At 41.0% G+C, this 16,032-nt stretch overlaps 1 protein-coding gene and 1 long non-coding RNA gene across 11 annotated transcripts in view; one reads left to right on the top strand and one right to left on the bottom strand.

Moving 5' to 3' along the window:
- Window positions 1–2,666, bottom strand: part of ENTREP2 (endosomal transmembrane epsin interactor 2) — a 95,912-nt gene extending 93,246 nt beyond the window's left edge. For 7 of the 10 annotated variants that reach the window (XM_086849116.1, XM_086849115.1, XM_086849122.1 and 4 more), the window contains exon 1: window positions 2,412–2,666. In XM_086849116.1, the coding sequence (XP_086705242.1) occupies window positions 2,412–2,651 (240 nt within the window). In that variant the 5' untranslated portion in view covers window positions 2,652–2,666. Of the gene's footprint in view, window positions 1–2,231; window positions 2,376–2,411 lie in introns of those variants that run through there. The other 3 variants (XM_086849123.1, XM_086849121.1, XM_086849120.1) reach the window with 3 other exon arrangements.
- On the top strand, window positions 1,716–4,837 carry LOC147650722 (uncharacterized). Its single transcript, XR_015275852.1, has 2 exons — window positions 1,716–2,088; window positions 3,392–4,837. It is a non-coding gene; the product is annotated as an uncharacterized LOC147650722 (long non-coding RNA).
- The last annotated feature ends 11,195 nt before the right edge of the window (window positions 4,838–16,032 follow it).

Raw genomic sequence — 16,032 nt, 5'->3', positions numbered from 1 at the left:
TTTTTAATATTTTTCAACCAGCTAGACTGTTACAAATACTAGGAAATTATTTTCAGAAACATTTGAAATACTCTTAGTGAATTTTTGCCGCCTTCATTTATATTGACAGGGCGTTTGGTGTCAAAAACTGCTGAAAAGTACCAACACTAAGACTACTCTCTTTTAGGATGTGCATTTCTAAATGACTAAAAACTATGTTATATCACAAAAAATAGACTCAGAATTGCTACTTTTATATCAAACAACTCAGTTATTTACTTCCAAGAAGTGAGGGGGAAGTAGTGTGAAGGCAATGAATATCTATGTCTGATTTTGGCATCAAATAAAGAGGGGAAGGATAGTTCCATTATTTTTCTCTCATGTCTCTTAAACCCACCTCTTTATTTGTATTTCACAGAAGCAAGCTGAAGACTGTTACTCTTCCACAGAAGCATTTTTCAGCTGTGAGTGACGATCTATCTAGTGTTTGTTAAATTCACTAAACACCTCAAAAGGTTTTCAGAAAAGGCTGTGTAATCAACTAACTTCAAAAAAATTCTTCAGGGCTGATCAAAAACTGCTCTATTTTATTTTAGTTCTTGAGACTTAGAGATAAAGATAATAGGAGGAAACAAAATTTATTCTAATGCTCATTTATAAGGTAGAATTATTTTCTCAAAAAGTAAACTCTTATTTTAGGAAGCAATGTACACCTGCCTCATTCTGATAACACAGGAAAACAAGGCCTTCTAGTAACAGCCTCTCAATTCTCTGAGCCTTCCACCCTTTCTACCACAGGTTGGAATCACACATTTGGTGTCTCTGGTGAGCAACTGACATGCATGAAATCCAGGTGGGAAACATTTTCTGTGAAATACATTGCACGGAGAGAAGAGTTGAAAGTATCCACAGTAAGGAAAGCAGCCTGTCTTGGAGCATGACAATCACCAGAAGTGTCTTGGCAGAACACAGGAGGTGGGGGAAAAGGTACTACTGAAAAAGTTCTGCTTACTGGAATCCACAAGCAGTTATGCATATTGCTGCTCACTCTGTCAAGGTAAGAAACAAAGGCTGCCTAAGCCGTGTTGGTTTAGTAGCACATTAAAATGTAAGCAGCCAGATTCTGAACCTAAAATTCACACCTCATCAACAAATAATTGCATATTATGTTGCAGAGGATCAAATTCAATAGAATGACTATTACAACATCAGTGCTATTACTGTAAACTCATATTTCTTTTCAAGACTAGAATAAAATACAACAAATTCAAGAGAAAGTATCTAAACAATTAATCCAGAATGACTCTTGTGCTCTGAAGGACTCAGGGGGGAAAAAAAATCTGCGTAAGAACATATTAAATAGTTTAAGGTTTATTAAAAATTACACCATTTCCACCACATGCTCAGAAATAAATAACCCAAAATATTTTATCTAACTGTTCTGGTTTCTAACAAGCATGTTTGAAGTTGAAAACCCTCTGGTCCGTTAAAAGAGCTGAAGAGGCATAATTGAAACCAGTAACGCATTAAATTAAATGGAGCAAACCTTCACCAATAACACAGAGTCTGTTACCAGTGCCCTTAGAAATGCCTAATTCTTCATAAATGTCAAGCCCCATTTCACCGCTTATGAGAAAAGCTCTCACGAAGCAGTATTAGCCTAACGTGTCCATGTGTGCACTGCGCCCACACACAGATGCAGCCACTCATAATCAGCACTAAATGAGACCACCTGAATCAGACTATCAACTTTTTTTTCTTTCTTCTAATTTGTGCTGGCAGGACACAATGGAAAGTGAACAAGACTATCACAAAGGAATTATGAGGACCCCAATTTGTTTGTTTGTTTGTTGAAAACAAACAAGTTTTCCCTCAGAGCAGCGGGCGAGCCCCAGCCTCCCTCAGGGCAGGGCTCTCGGGTGCCCCAAAGCCACGGCCTTTCCAGCCCTCCCGGGGCACTCGCGCTCTCCTCGGCAGAACTCTTCCATGCCGCCTCTTAAATCCCTTAAATCCCACTCCTACTGTGCTCGTTTGGTCACCTCCAGCACCACACGGCTCGCAGCTGAATTTGCAACCGCGCCGGACCGTGAGCGGCGGCCGCATCTCAAGGTGAGCCCAAGCCAGCGCCGATGGAACGGGTGTCAGCGGCTGAGGCAACGCCAGAGGCTCATTTGTCATCCCAACTTTGACCCGACGCTGTTGATGAGACCCAGTCCACCTCGGCCAACCCTTCCAAGGGTGGAAGTGCTCACCGCGCTGCTGCGGAGCCGGGGGACACGGCTCGGCCGATCTCGGAGCTCACCTGCCCGCCTCACGGCGGGGAGGGCGCCGAGGCCCGGAGTCGCCGCCCGCCTCCCACCTGTCGGGCGGCCGCGCATCCCTGAGGCGGCAGCGGCGGTCCCGCCCGCCCCCTCCCGCGCCCCTCGACTCACCGAGAAGCCGGCCCAGAAGGGGCAGGAGTGGCGGACGCGGGCCGAGGTGGTGAGCGCCAGGGCGGCGAAGCTGACGGCCACGATGAGGCAGCCGAGCACCATCTGCGTGACCCCCAGGGCCAGCATGGCCCGCGAGCGGGCGCGCTGCTCGCGCAGGCGGGACAGGCTGCGGGACAGCGCCGTGGGGCTGAGGGAGCGCGCCCCGCCGGGGGCCCGCACTGCCGCGCCGCCCGCCGGCATCCTCCGCGCGGCCCCGCTCCGCCTCCGGCCGCCCCCGCGCTCCGCGGGGCAGCGGGCGCTGCGGGCAGCCGCGGCGCATGGAGGAGGAGCCGCCCTGCGCCCGGGGCGACCCGCGCGGCCCCGGCCGGGACACGGCGGGCGAGGGGCGGCCGCCGCCGCCGCCTCCTGTCCCCGCTGCAGGCGCGGGGCGGGGGGGGCTGCGGGGCTGCAGCGCGCGGGCGCGGCTCAACCTCAGCCGCCGGCGGGGGCGGCCCCGGTCCGGCCCGGCCCGGCGCACTCGCTCAGGGGAGCGCCCGAGCCCCGCCGCCCGGCTCGCCGCCGCTGCCGCCGCTGCCGGGGAGCGCCCGAGCCCCGCCGCCCGGCGCCTGCCGCTCCGGGAGGGGAGGGGAGTGGGGGAGGGCGGCGTACGGCCAATGGCGGGCGGAGGCAGCGGCCGGAGCATCAGCGGCGGCCGCCGGCCCTGCGGGCTCAGCGCCGTGTGCGAGGCGAGCGCTGGGCGAGGGGCCCGGCCCGAGGACCCCCAGCACCCGGACGGTGCCCGGACAGCGCCCCGAGCCGGCCCCGCTCCTGCCGCCAGGGCCCTGAGGGCAAAATCGTTCCCACCTGGGCTTTGTGCAGCAGCGGCACCTGGCAGCCTCCCCCCTCGCTCTGTGTGCTCTCGTCCAGCGGCGGAGGAAGGGCACGGCTGGGTCTCAGCGCTGTGCAAAAGACATCTTAAACGGTTTTTTTTTATTTTTTAGGTGTTTTTTCCTCATAGCAAACCATAACGAAGTCTCAGGCACAGCATCCCCAGCAGCAGAAACGTATCAAGCTTCCAATTATAGAAACTTCCCAGCCGTGCTGCTGCTGCCAACAGGATCTAGCATGGCAAGGCTGCCCACAGCACCTGAAGCGGCTTTTCTGCAGAACTGAAATCACACTGATTAGGTATCAACTGCAAACTACTTGGCCTACTCATGAAAAACACACAAACAGATCCCAAAACCCAGATAATAATCTCATTGTATTGCAAGGTAGTTTAGGTAGTAAAACTATACCAAGATTAACATGTTTGTAGTACCATAATCTGCTAAAACATTATTTTTTAAATACAGGAATTGGTACATGTAGTCTACCTATCTGTAATTCTGTGACAATCATATTAAAAAAACCCAACCTGAACATCACGTGTACACCATGCTTAAACCTTTGTGTTTGAGGCTCTTTTCTTTCAAGAACTTTTCTTAGCGTTGAATAGTTTCCTGGGGAGGTAGTAGTGAGGAAGTGTGCCTTGACAGGAAGGTGTCAGAGAATTGATCCCCTCTTTTCATACAACATCCAGGTGTTTTACTCTAACAGAAGAAAACAAAAAAGCTTGCTACTTTCAGACTAATTCACTGTGTCACAAAACATCACAGGATAACAGCTGCTGTCACCCCAACATGGCTGAAATACTGCTCCAGCACATGTGCAAGCAATATTTTAATCAGAGACAAAAGCACCTGACAAGACTCTACACTGAAAAAACAGCTGTTTTGCTAGAAGTTTTTAGTCAAATGCAGAATTGTATTACATTAACGTTGCTCATAATGAAGAGTTAGCTTACAATGACATAGCTAGACTGGACCTGATAACAAATGTGAGGCATCTAGAAATAACACACCACTACACATTCCCAACTGATATTCCCAAACTGACTGCTGGCACAGGTGTGCTACCTCCCATCTGAAAGCCCAGGCAGAACAGATAAATGAAGGCAGGTGGGAATATATGGTCACAGATCACACCGAATTTTTGCTTATACCAGTTCACACTAAAACTAACTTCCTTAACTTGTATTTATTTAAGTAGAACGATTTGCTGCCTAGCACTGGAAATACTACTTCAAAATACCCCTTTCAAAGTCAAGGAAGAGTCTGTGTTCCAATGTTCCAACAAACAGAGTGGAAGGTTCTAGCAAAAAGAAATAAAACCAAAGCCAGATGCAAACTGAACCTGTGCAGTCTCCATGATTAAGTAGCTCATTCTCCAACAAGGCAGAAATGCTTTAGGTTATTCAATGGCAGGACAATTAGAAACCTTAATAAATGCATTTAAACCTCTATCTGGGTGCTCTCATTCAGGAACAAGATGGCCCTAGGGCTTGCAGAAATTAGGACACATTACACTGGGGTGTGAATTTACATCTCACTAACTCCCTGTGCTGATATTATTGTATGCATTACATGCAAACCAATTTACCTTCATTTCCAAGGACTTTCTAACTTGTATGTAAAAAAAAAATAAAAAAAAAAATTTAATAATCCACATTTGTGGGTAACCCAGAAAAGAATCTGGCACTGCAAATCCACATGCTCATCTGCTGTCCATGAACCTCATGTGTGCATAAGCTCTCAGGTAATCAGTACTTCCACCACTTCCAATATGGCTTTCCAAGGCTGCCAGAAAACAATTATTTTGGCTTCCAGTAGGAATTCACAGGACTTTAGATCACATTTTGTCACTTCAATATTTGTAAGCATTTAGATGTAGACAGATAGTGTTCAAGATCTGAATTAGCTCTAGATACACTTAGTTTTCTCTGAAGAGTCTTAGTTGCTGAATTTGTTTGAGAAGTATCTGAGAGCAATTTGGGAAGAAGTATTGTCCCTAATTTAAAGTTATTTTGCTGGAGAGATCTTTTCATAATACTTCCATTGGAATTTTTCAATGCCAGACCACTGAGTGTAACTGTAAGTGGGATATGGTACTGAAATTTCTTCCAGAACTGTGGCCACAAAACCTTTGGAATAGCCGTGTCTCTATGGGAACACTATAAACTACTAATTTTTAATTTAGCAAATAACTTATTTCCCAAAGGCAGCAAGAAGGGCATTACATATCAGACCTTATTATTAGCCTGCTAAAACCCATCAAAACTCAGCAGCCAGTATGATAATGATGCCACTTCTACGGTAACTGCGGCAGTACCGTCAGCCTTTACTGGCTCCCACCAGTTCAGAAAGCAGCTTCATACTCAGGACTGTATTAGTGGGTAGAAGTTTGTATTTATTCTACCTCACTTTATAGTCAAGTGAATTTCATGCATCTGTCTCTTCAACTGTTACTTGAAATGACGAAAATGGCATTTTCAAGTATGACAGAACTGGAAAAGGAGCAAAGAGACGTAAATTCACAGTTACAGTAAAGCGTCTCTTGCCATTACGAAGGTGCCCTACAGGGTATGGATATTGAAATCATGTCCAAGGGGCCTGCCACTGCCACTTACATCCAGCATGGCTCAAATCTGCATCCCTTCAGGAGCTCATTATTTGAAGCAGCCCCTCTCTATGTATGCAGCTTTAAGGACTTAACAAACCAGGCTGTCCCACACAACGTACATCCTAAAGATGCAGTGGAAATTGGTCAAATGTGATATCAGTCCTGAAAAATAAAATGTAGAATTTATCTACACATACACACAAAATGAGAAAACTCCACAAAACTTATCTTCTTCCATATGCAACCTTCATCATTCATTTTGATATCTTGACTTTAAATAGATTTATTAGTCTAATATTTAACAAGTCATTCCTCAGCCATTCAGATGTCGTTGCATCCCTATAACACCGGCAGTAGTAATTCCACTTCCTTTGTCTTGCTCATTGATTCCTCAAAGGGAATCAAGTATCCAGACCACAACATCAGGATAAGTTCAATTGAAGCATATAATAATTTCTTGGCACGTATATAAATAAATTAATTCTCTTTTTCCATGGCTTCACTTTGCCCTGTTCTAAAAATAACTTGTAAGGCACTCCAAAGTACTTTATCTCAGTTTACCACAAACCATCCCCAGTATATCTAATTTTTACAGAAGTAATGAAATTTGTTTACAGATACAATTACCTAAATATAAAGTCTGTATCATTGGCAGAACTGAAGAGCAACTTATTCTCACATGCCAACTTCTAAGCATATAAGGATATTTGATTCCAAAAGCAACAGAAGCTGGTATTTCAGTACATTTAAAAAGAAATTTACATTTTCGCACACTTGACAGTCAATCTTCCTTAAGTTTATCTTCCAAAAAATTGTACTGGGCAGGGACAGAAAGGAGCTCAAGACAGCAAATAATAAGGATTTTTTTATCTATATGCCACATCCAATTGTAATCAACATCTTGCAGGAAGTATCCTGCTTTACTAGCCTTAGGCTTTGAAAATATAAAAAAACCCTCATAGTAGCAGATACCAAAATGTGTCAAAGACAACAAGACAATACATGCCAGTGCCCACCAGTGTAAGAAGGGATCATAAAGTTAAATCTGTAGACTTAAAACATTATGGTGGCACTGCTATCTTTGGTATTATTTTGCTTCCTGATGACTCAACAATTTTCTTAAAATAGGATAACTGCCTTTGACAGTTTTGTAGCTAAACAGTGAACCTCAAAAATAAAAATCCTCTTTCCACCTCTCTACTTTTATACTAATAAAAGTATCCTCTGTGTTTTCATTTGGTAAATCAGATGTACTATGACACTCCCAATCCCATCTTTGACAGCAATTTTTCTGTGGAAGCGAATGAAGAGCTCACAAAGCACACCAATTCTGTGTACAAAAATATTATGAATAAAAACTTGAAAAATTAATGTAAAGATCAGCAGAGTTTGACTAAGCCGTGCTTCTGTGCTTGAAACCTTAGTGCCTATTTATGAAAGCTTTTAAAAGTATATATTAAAACTGAGCATCTACCTCACAATCATCAGGAGCCCTGTAAAGAATGGATGCCTGGTTCAAATAAGGGGAATGGTCACAACACCCCTGTAGGCTGCAAAACACTATCCATGGTAGGGTGATTGTGCACAGAGAAATCTTTCTCCCACTTTTCTCCTTAAGGACTTGGAGTTTTGTGTGGATCCCTGAATATCTCAGCTTTTCTGCAACATTTACTACCTATGAATTGCTCTGTTACCCCAACCAGTCATCAACCCGAAGGAGAAAAAAGAAAAGTACCTGCCATTACTTTACAGCCATTATTGTGGTTCCTCATGTTTTTACATAGAGCATAACCACAGATTACTTGGTTTCACAAAAACAGCATCCTTTAACAACATGATCTAAGCATATATAAAACCACAGGATCTACTTCTGTATGTAAGCTAAAAGGGTTTTAAACAAGAAAGCTTTGCAGATAAAAAAATGAAAGAAACCTCAATTTTCATGCTTTAATCTGAAAATAGAGTGTGCCTGCTCTTCAGAAATACCTACCTCAGAATGAGTCTTCCACATGAGTGTCCTGGAGTGCTACAGACACCACTGAAATCAAGCTAATTGCTCTGAATTTTATGGCTGCTTAAAAGTTCACATTGGGTACATGTGATTGGATCTGAAAAGCAGATTGCCCTGTGGTTTTACAAAAGGCAAGCTAGAACCCAGATTTTTTAAAATGAGACAGATTTCTTTCCCAGATGATCACCCTTGGCCTGGCAGAAAATGTAATCCCTGCAAAAAAAAAACCCCAAAAACATAAACCAAAGTACCTGGCATTTTCTGTCCAAGCCTTAGCAAAAATGAAACTGTTTTAATCAGGACTTCAGTCTAAGAAATTAAAACATAGAAATATATATATCCAATATTATGCAAGAAGTTTTAGACAGCAATTTTTTTGTACATTAAATCATATCACTTTTCTTGTGTAAAACTTTAAAATGTTCAACACTTCTGTATATAAAATAATAGTGATCAGATTCCTTATTGATCTCACTGCCAAGAGCAAAAAACAATGTGGTAGAATTAGCCAGTTCATACTACCTTTTAAAACGACTTTACAAGGCCAGAAGCTACTAGATAAAATATTTTCTACTGTAGAAATTAAGTAGCTGAAATTCCCCAATAAAACTTAACAGAATCACTTTTAATAGTGCACAAAATCAACCTTTTAGCTAAACCACTAAAATCCAGATAAAATTTTAAATGAAGAATCATTTTATGCATTCTCAAGTAGGTTTTTATTTTCTTTACTGAAGGATAAGTGAGTTACAGTTTAAAAATTATAAGTCAAAGACTAAGTTTTCTGAGGAAAGCACCTCTTCTTACATGATTCACAAAATAAAATTTTCAATAAATTAATTTGTTTGATAGACAGGCAAGTAATTTAAAATATTTAGAATGAAAAAGAAAGATGTCCATAGTCCCTCCCTAAGTATCTTGCTGAGATTGTGGATTTTCTAGTAAAGCACATAGAATCTGCTTGTGGAATTCTACCTATTCTTCTTAGACATGAACGTATTTGTGAGAAGATAAAGGAGAAAAGCAAAAATATTTCCAATCCAAATTTCACCAAGTAAAAACCATCAAAATATTTGGAAGAAAAACCTAGATAAACACACTTTCTAAGAAATAGCTTATTAAAAGCACACAGTCTTTCCAGTTGTCATCAGTAGATGAGAAAAGCTGTAAACATGGGGCAAAAGGATCTTCCCTGGAGAATCAGGAATCGGTGTTTGGTGGCTGAGACATTCCAGTTTTCTGCAGAAGCACTGGGTAGGCATTTGAATAATTCAAAGCTAGCTTACCTGCTCTTAGCAATTTAGTTAAAACCTGATAGATGAACACAGCTTTTTCACTTGGTATAATTGAGGGGACTAGAAAGACCTATTCATCATGGAACTCAGGTGAGCCGAAGTTAAGGATTATTAAAGAGACTCTGGTTCTTAGATGAAATTATAATTCATATAGGGCATTTATTTTATATGAAGTTGCTACTGAGATTTATGAAATAAGTCTCCAACATATTGGATAATTTTTTCAAGCTTTTGTTTTGTGAAATGCAGCTGCAAATCAGAAGGCAAAAATGGCTGTCTGGATGTATCTGAAACACATTCAAATTAATGGAAGGCATAGTTAAGTATTTTTTGCAGTAACTGACCATGCATGATTAGATATGTGAACTGTAGCAGTTTTTCCAGGTGTAAGAGGATTCAACTGCATACTAACACACCAAAAGGACTGCATTGAGCAGAAACAACTCAGAAGTGGTATCATTTTGTCCCCTTGGTGGAACACTTCCATGGGTAAGCTGGAACAGCCCTCAGGGCTTGTCCTTCCATGCCCAAAGGCCACAGAACCATCTTGCTCCAGAGCCATCCACCCACCCCCGTCCAATCCAGCTGCACCCTGAAAGGTGTCTGTGAAACTCATCCCCTCCCCTGGCCACTAAATGACCTCAAGCAGAAGGAACTTTCTGGTGACACGCAAGCCCCTGCGCCACTTTGTCCCCTTGCTCCAGACAGGGAGACAGCAGGGCTGTACTGCAAGTAGGAACCTGCAGATAGAAGTATACTTGTATAATATATTGGGATAACAGTTTTTAATCCATACCCTCTTTTCTACTCTCGTATTTTCCACCAGCACAGCTGTATTTCTGCAGACATTTACAAATTCTCCTCACTCTCCTTTTGTTACCTAGCCTTCATAATCCTCTGCATTTCTCTAATCTTCCTAAATACCTCTAGCCTTCCCTAAGTAACTCCACATAGAGTTCTGTATTAGGTTTTCAGAGCAACAACATGCAGAGTAAGATGAGAAAAATGACAATTCTCTAGCAATCTATACTTGCAGAGTATACTGGAAGTTTTATTAGGCTATTATAACCTTTCTGCTCTTTTTTTTTTTTTTCCTGGCCAAGTCCATTTTGAAAGCAGAAGACTTCAGGAAAGAAAATGCTTCCATTCATTTATTTGAGCATCACACACTACTGTAGCATCCATTTGTTTTAAATGCTGATGAAATATGGGATGTATTTAGGATCAAACCCAAGTTAGCTGCCCCAAACTGAGCAAGGTTGAAAACCCACTGCCCTAAGGACAACATTCCCCTCTGCAGAATGGCACGGCCAAATCTGCTGCTGAGGATGACTAAGGATTGAAAAGTTTAGAGAATCAGATTTCATAGTCATTAACTAAACCCCTTGAATCTCTTTTGAATTTTAGTTGTTAGACTTGGAAAAAAAAATACTTACATTTTACAACACACCTGTGTTTAAGATTTATTTTTTAAGTCAAACTTACTGTTCATCTCTGTCCAGGCATTGCAAATGAACTTTTTCTAACTTCAACACACTAGCTGGAACGAAGTGGATTGTTTTCTGAGGTAAAACAGAATACAATTTCCTTAAAATAAATAAGTCTGAAGAGAAGCTATTTCTTCTGAAATGCATCACCCATGTAGAATATTACACTTGAAAAAATTCTGAGGTATTTGGAGTTCTTAGGCATTATATGGCCTCCTTTCTTGATAACAGAATGGCAGAATATATATATGTATTTACTATAAAAGAAACTAAGTTGAGACAATTCTTACTGTACACTTTCAGAAAAAACGTCTTCAGGAAGCAATAACTTCTGCATAATTATTTATTATATATGTATGATTCAGGTACAATCAATATATGGAAAAGCCTTTATAAATTTCTTATCATATGTACCAAAAATCTTGATCTTTATTGTTGTAAGTCTACATGGCTCATTTATGCACAAAACTATAATTTCCCTTTCAACACAGAAAAATATGGAGCAAGTCAAGAAATTACATTTGTTCTGTGAAAAGCTACTCTTAACTGTCTACTTAAATCAGTATAAAAATGGAATATTCCATTTTTGACAGTGTTCTGAAGGTTGGTTTGCTTTTATTTAACAGCATGCAAAGCTTTCATTGCTCTTTAAAGTGCTTTTAAAATAGGGCATTCATTCAACATAGGTGGCACTCCCTAAAACAGCTTTTATTTGGTCAGAAAGTACACGGCCAAGTTTCTATCAGAATTAAGACTCTTGTGTTGGAAGGTGCAAAAAAAAGATGATGGGACCTATGATTCAGCAGATCTCCAGTCCAGAAGGAACAGATCACCCAAAGGAGGATTCCTAAAATACACAGGGCTAGCTGTGGCCAAGGCAATGGGACAGATACTGGCTGATTATTTGTGCATTTAGAAGGTTCTACAAACAGTAAATCTTACCCATGCAAGTGACTGCACCCAGTGCAGTCACACGCCTCTAGAAGATGGTTTCCTTAAAAGGAAAAGAAATATTTTCTATAATTTCCCATAGAGTGTTTCTTCTGAAAGACAGGCACTTGCTCTTTTTCAAGGAATACTGCCTGTGTATTTTCCAAAGCAGCTTACTGTTGGCCCAAGGGGAAATAAAACACATCCCTGTGGAATATCAGTGCATAACGAGCAGTGTGCTTTTGTGGCTGCCTAGGGAACAGTGCTGGCAGCATCACTCACCACAGTGGCCTGAGGTCTGTGGAAATGACAGGTGGAGTGAAAGTCTCTCTTTGGCTTTGGCAGTGCCGAGATGAGAAGGATTTGATGTGCTGAAGAATTGTATGCCGATGCCAATCTCTATTTTTCTAATTCTTAATTGTAATTTTTTGTAATAACTTAAAAAACAAACAAAAATCCTACACATCCCTCTTATATTATGGTGGTTGTCAGTGACTAATACAGGGAAATTTGGCAAAAACTATATAGTTGGAATATAAACCAAAGATATAAAATGGTTTGGCAGTGAGAAAAATTCCCTGCAGGATTTATAATAAAAACAATAATACAAAAGTGATTAACAGAGAGGTGTACACACAGAAAAAGCAATTACTCTAACTGAATATTAGTTACTATGACAAGTGTTTGAAAAACAGACTTATCTCAACTGCCAAAAATAATTAAGCAGATTGTCTCACTACCCTTCAAACAAAAGAATTAGTGAGAGAATTCATTCAGGCTTTGTGCTTCTTTCTCTAAGAACCAGGAAAATTAACAAGGTCAGCTTGAGTACAGCTAGGATTACTCTTCAGCCGGTATTTTAGCACAATTCTTAATACTTTTTTTTTTAAATCTCCCTCTTATGAAAGCATTTCTTCCCAAAGGGCCGTTTGATGGTTGCCAGCCTGTTCAGTGCCCTCTTGTTCACCCTGCAGCAAAAAGCATTGCTCCCCCTGGCACCACCAGAGCCAGGACCAGAGTCACCCCTTGCTCAAACTGGTACCATTTCACACATAACTCCTGCAATAAAGTGAAGCTGCTGAAAGGGCATCGGGGCCTGAGTCAGCAAGAGCAATTTGGAGGCAATTGCTCCATTATACAGAATATGAGAGAGCTGGATTATTATTTCAAGTTATTCTCTGAGTATTTCAGGCCCCTGGGTAGGAGTCTATGTCGTACTGTGGAACTGAATAATTCAGAAGGGAGTCCCTTAGGAGAACAGATGTTAGGTAAACACTTCAGGAAAAACCAAGTTTAGTAAAGGCCTTTAAATTATATTTTTCTTTCCCCACTGAAAGCCTAATTATCTCTTAGTAGTTCAGAAAATTTTGTTTCAACCTAACAACCACTTAATGCTCCCTGTTCTCCTCACATTTCTGCCTGAACAGTTTCTGAGTAGTATCACACAGTCTCTAATCATTACGAGGGTGAAATGTTCCTGGCTTTGGAAAAGTAACTTTTTAAGCTTCAAAAACTGAGAAACAATGGGGGAAAATCTGCTATTCTGCTTGTGTTCTTACCCTGATGAATTCTTACAGCCATTCAGAATTCTGAAGGCTACAGGTATCTCTCAATCCTTTTTCTTTAGTGATGCTCTGCATTACCAGCTAAGGAGGTTGGTACCTGTTGGAAAGTCATCCCTTTAATTCACACAGGACTTGCAGATACTGTCAATAGAGCTCATCCCCAGGCATTTTGCTGCTCTGGGGCACCACACTTGGCATCCCCAGAAAATTGTGTTTAATGTGCTTCCTGTCAGGGGAGGCTATGGCTATACTCAGTGTTTGTTTTTAAGAAAAGAATTACTGTAAGTGTTCTGCTGCTATTAAAGATAAGGAACATTTTTACTTTAAATGTAGAGATAGAAGCTGATAAAATAACATATTGTTTACATAAGGCAGGACTGAAATAAAACCATTCTGGCGTATAAATATTAAATAATGTTTCCAATATGATCTGTGCAACTGAAAGACAATTACAGCTCCCCACTCCCTCCCCCAGATAAAGCCACTGGAACAATATATCATTTTTAATGAGATTTTATAACATTCTCTAATTTCTTCTTACTTCCGTATATTACAAGCTACTTTGCTTTCTGCTGTGTGTGTATACAAATCTATTTTTTGTATTTTCAGTTGATTGCTAGTAAGTATAGAATTAAATATGTAGCCTAGACCACTGTGGAACTTGCTTAAAAGCTTCAGGTGTTACCCTGGTGGAAAGTAAACTCTAAATTACACTAAAATCTATACTACACTTGTAAGAAGACAAAAATCATCCAAAACAGATACCTACTTTGTGTAACTCAGAACTTGGGTAAATTCCAGATCCTCCTTTTGGCTATCACAGCTCAAAGGGAAGGATGTCTGTCAGGGTACTCTCAAAGAGCCTACCACAGTATTTTTCCTTTAGAAACCCATTAAAACTGCTTCTTTGATCAAGTTCTCAGGAAACATTCTAATTTGAAGAACTAGAGAACCATGACTTAACAAGTTTTGCACTCTTTTTAAGAATTATTTCACCTTGCCCACCTCCTCTTGCTGTTTTCCTCTACAAAAATTATTCTAACCTCATTCTTTCTTCTCTGCCTCGTATCAGCTCAATAATAAGTAGACTTAATAGGCCTTGCAAATCACAAATAGACAGGTGGTGCAGTGATGGACTTGCCATTAGCTGCATTAGCACAATGTGTTTGGGGCATTTCAAGAAGGTATAAGCACATTGAGATATTACAGGCCATTTCAATAAATCACAGAGCATTTTATTTAATTAACTCTGTTTTAATAGCAATATTAAAGATACAGATAGAAGTGTCATTAGTAAAGAACAGGTTTGATATACTAAAAAACCTGGGTTTTTTAATATTTTCTATCCCATAAAAATAACATTTTATGATCCAACAAGAGTAGGACTTGATTCTTTGATTCACAATATAAAATGCTGTGGTTGGTAGCCTTTACATTACTGGGCTCATGGCCTGACAGTTTCCATTTCCTCACCTGCTCTGATTCTTTTTCCAAATCTTAGGACATTACAACTATTGAGGAACAATAGCAATTAACACAGCACAGGCATCAGATGTTTCTGTGAAAGAGGAAATGCTGTAACTGAAAAGAACAGATTTGAAGGAATGAGGATGATTTTGCTTTACCAAAATAGGGGTAGAGAAGAGGATAAAGTGAATAATCAGAGTATTTATTATTGATCAACAATGAGTATATGACCTTCTTAGTATTTCTTTCAAATGTTTTACTTTTACTACGAGGTAGTAAAACACTGCAATAGGCTTCCTGAAGAGGCGATCTCCATTCTGTAACAGGAGATGGACTGATCAATTTTTAAATTATCTGGGGAAAGATTACAAGGGACCAAGAAAAAATAGAGGCGAAGGATTCAAGCTGTTGTACGGAGCAGGAAGAATTATGAGGCTGAATCCAGAGCACATCTGCAGCCTTCATCTCAAGACACACAAAACAGGAGAGAAGCTGTCTCTCCACCACAGCCTGAGACCATGGCACTGGGAGCTGCCATCCAGGGAGCTGGGAAGGGTGGTGCTGGGGGCTTGGAAATCAGCCTGGATATTTAAACTCTGGAATTAAAAATACCCACAAATGAATAATACTCCATTCAAAACAACCTACAAATGAATGATTCCCCCATACAAAATGGGACTGTGTAGAGTAAAATACATAGTTAACACAGTGGACCAAAGCCATATATATGGGAATGACTCTCAACTCCTCCAGTTCCTGGGTTTTGAGAAGATCCTGATATTAGTGAAAGGTGCAAGATGAGCAAACTTAACCCTATAATAAAGCTTTGGGCTGCCAATAACCAAAACACAGTCCAAAACAGTATTTTTAATATCCTAGGAGCTGATCTTATTATGGTACCCAGTAAGTAACCCCTCCTTAATTGGAACTGTTTCTAACTGTATTTAGTCTGTTTGTAGATTGCAGTTTGCTTATGAAGTACATTGCCTGATGAAGGCAACGTGTACAAAGCTACCACATACAAAAGCTTACCCAACTCCATAAGCATGTTTATTTGAACAAATCCTCTTGGCCAGCATCAGAGAGCAATTTCATTTCAGTACAGCACAGCCTCTCCAGTCCTCCTCAACCCAAGTTCAGGGCCTCTTATGAGCCCTTCTTCACACAGGAAGGTTTCCAACAGAGCAGTCTCCTGATCATCTCCACATGAAAGGGTATATTCAAAGATACTCTGATGAAGGACTTGAAACAAAATTAATCACTGCCACAAAGTGCAGGAGATTTGCTGGTCTTTGTTACTGAGCTCTGTTTCCCTACATGTCCTTCATACAACAGTTATTAGACACAGCAGGTTTGCAGAGGTAATGGGCTCTACACAGACTATTG

The sequence above is a fragment of the Cyanistes caeruleus genome, chromosome 13, assembly GCF_971803275.1.
Source record: "Cyanistes caeruleus chromosome 13, bCyaCae1.hap1.1, whole genome shotgun sequence".
Classification (NCBI taxonomy): Eukaryota; Metazoa; Chordata; class Aves; order Passeriformes; family Paridae; genus Cyanistes; species Cyanistes caeruleus.
The sequence above is the reverse complement of the archived record's forward strand: the minus strand, read 5'-3'. Positions and strand labels throughout refer to the sequence as shown.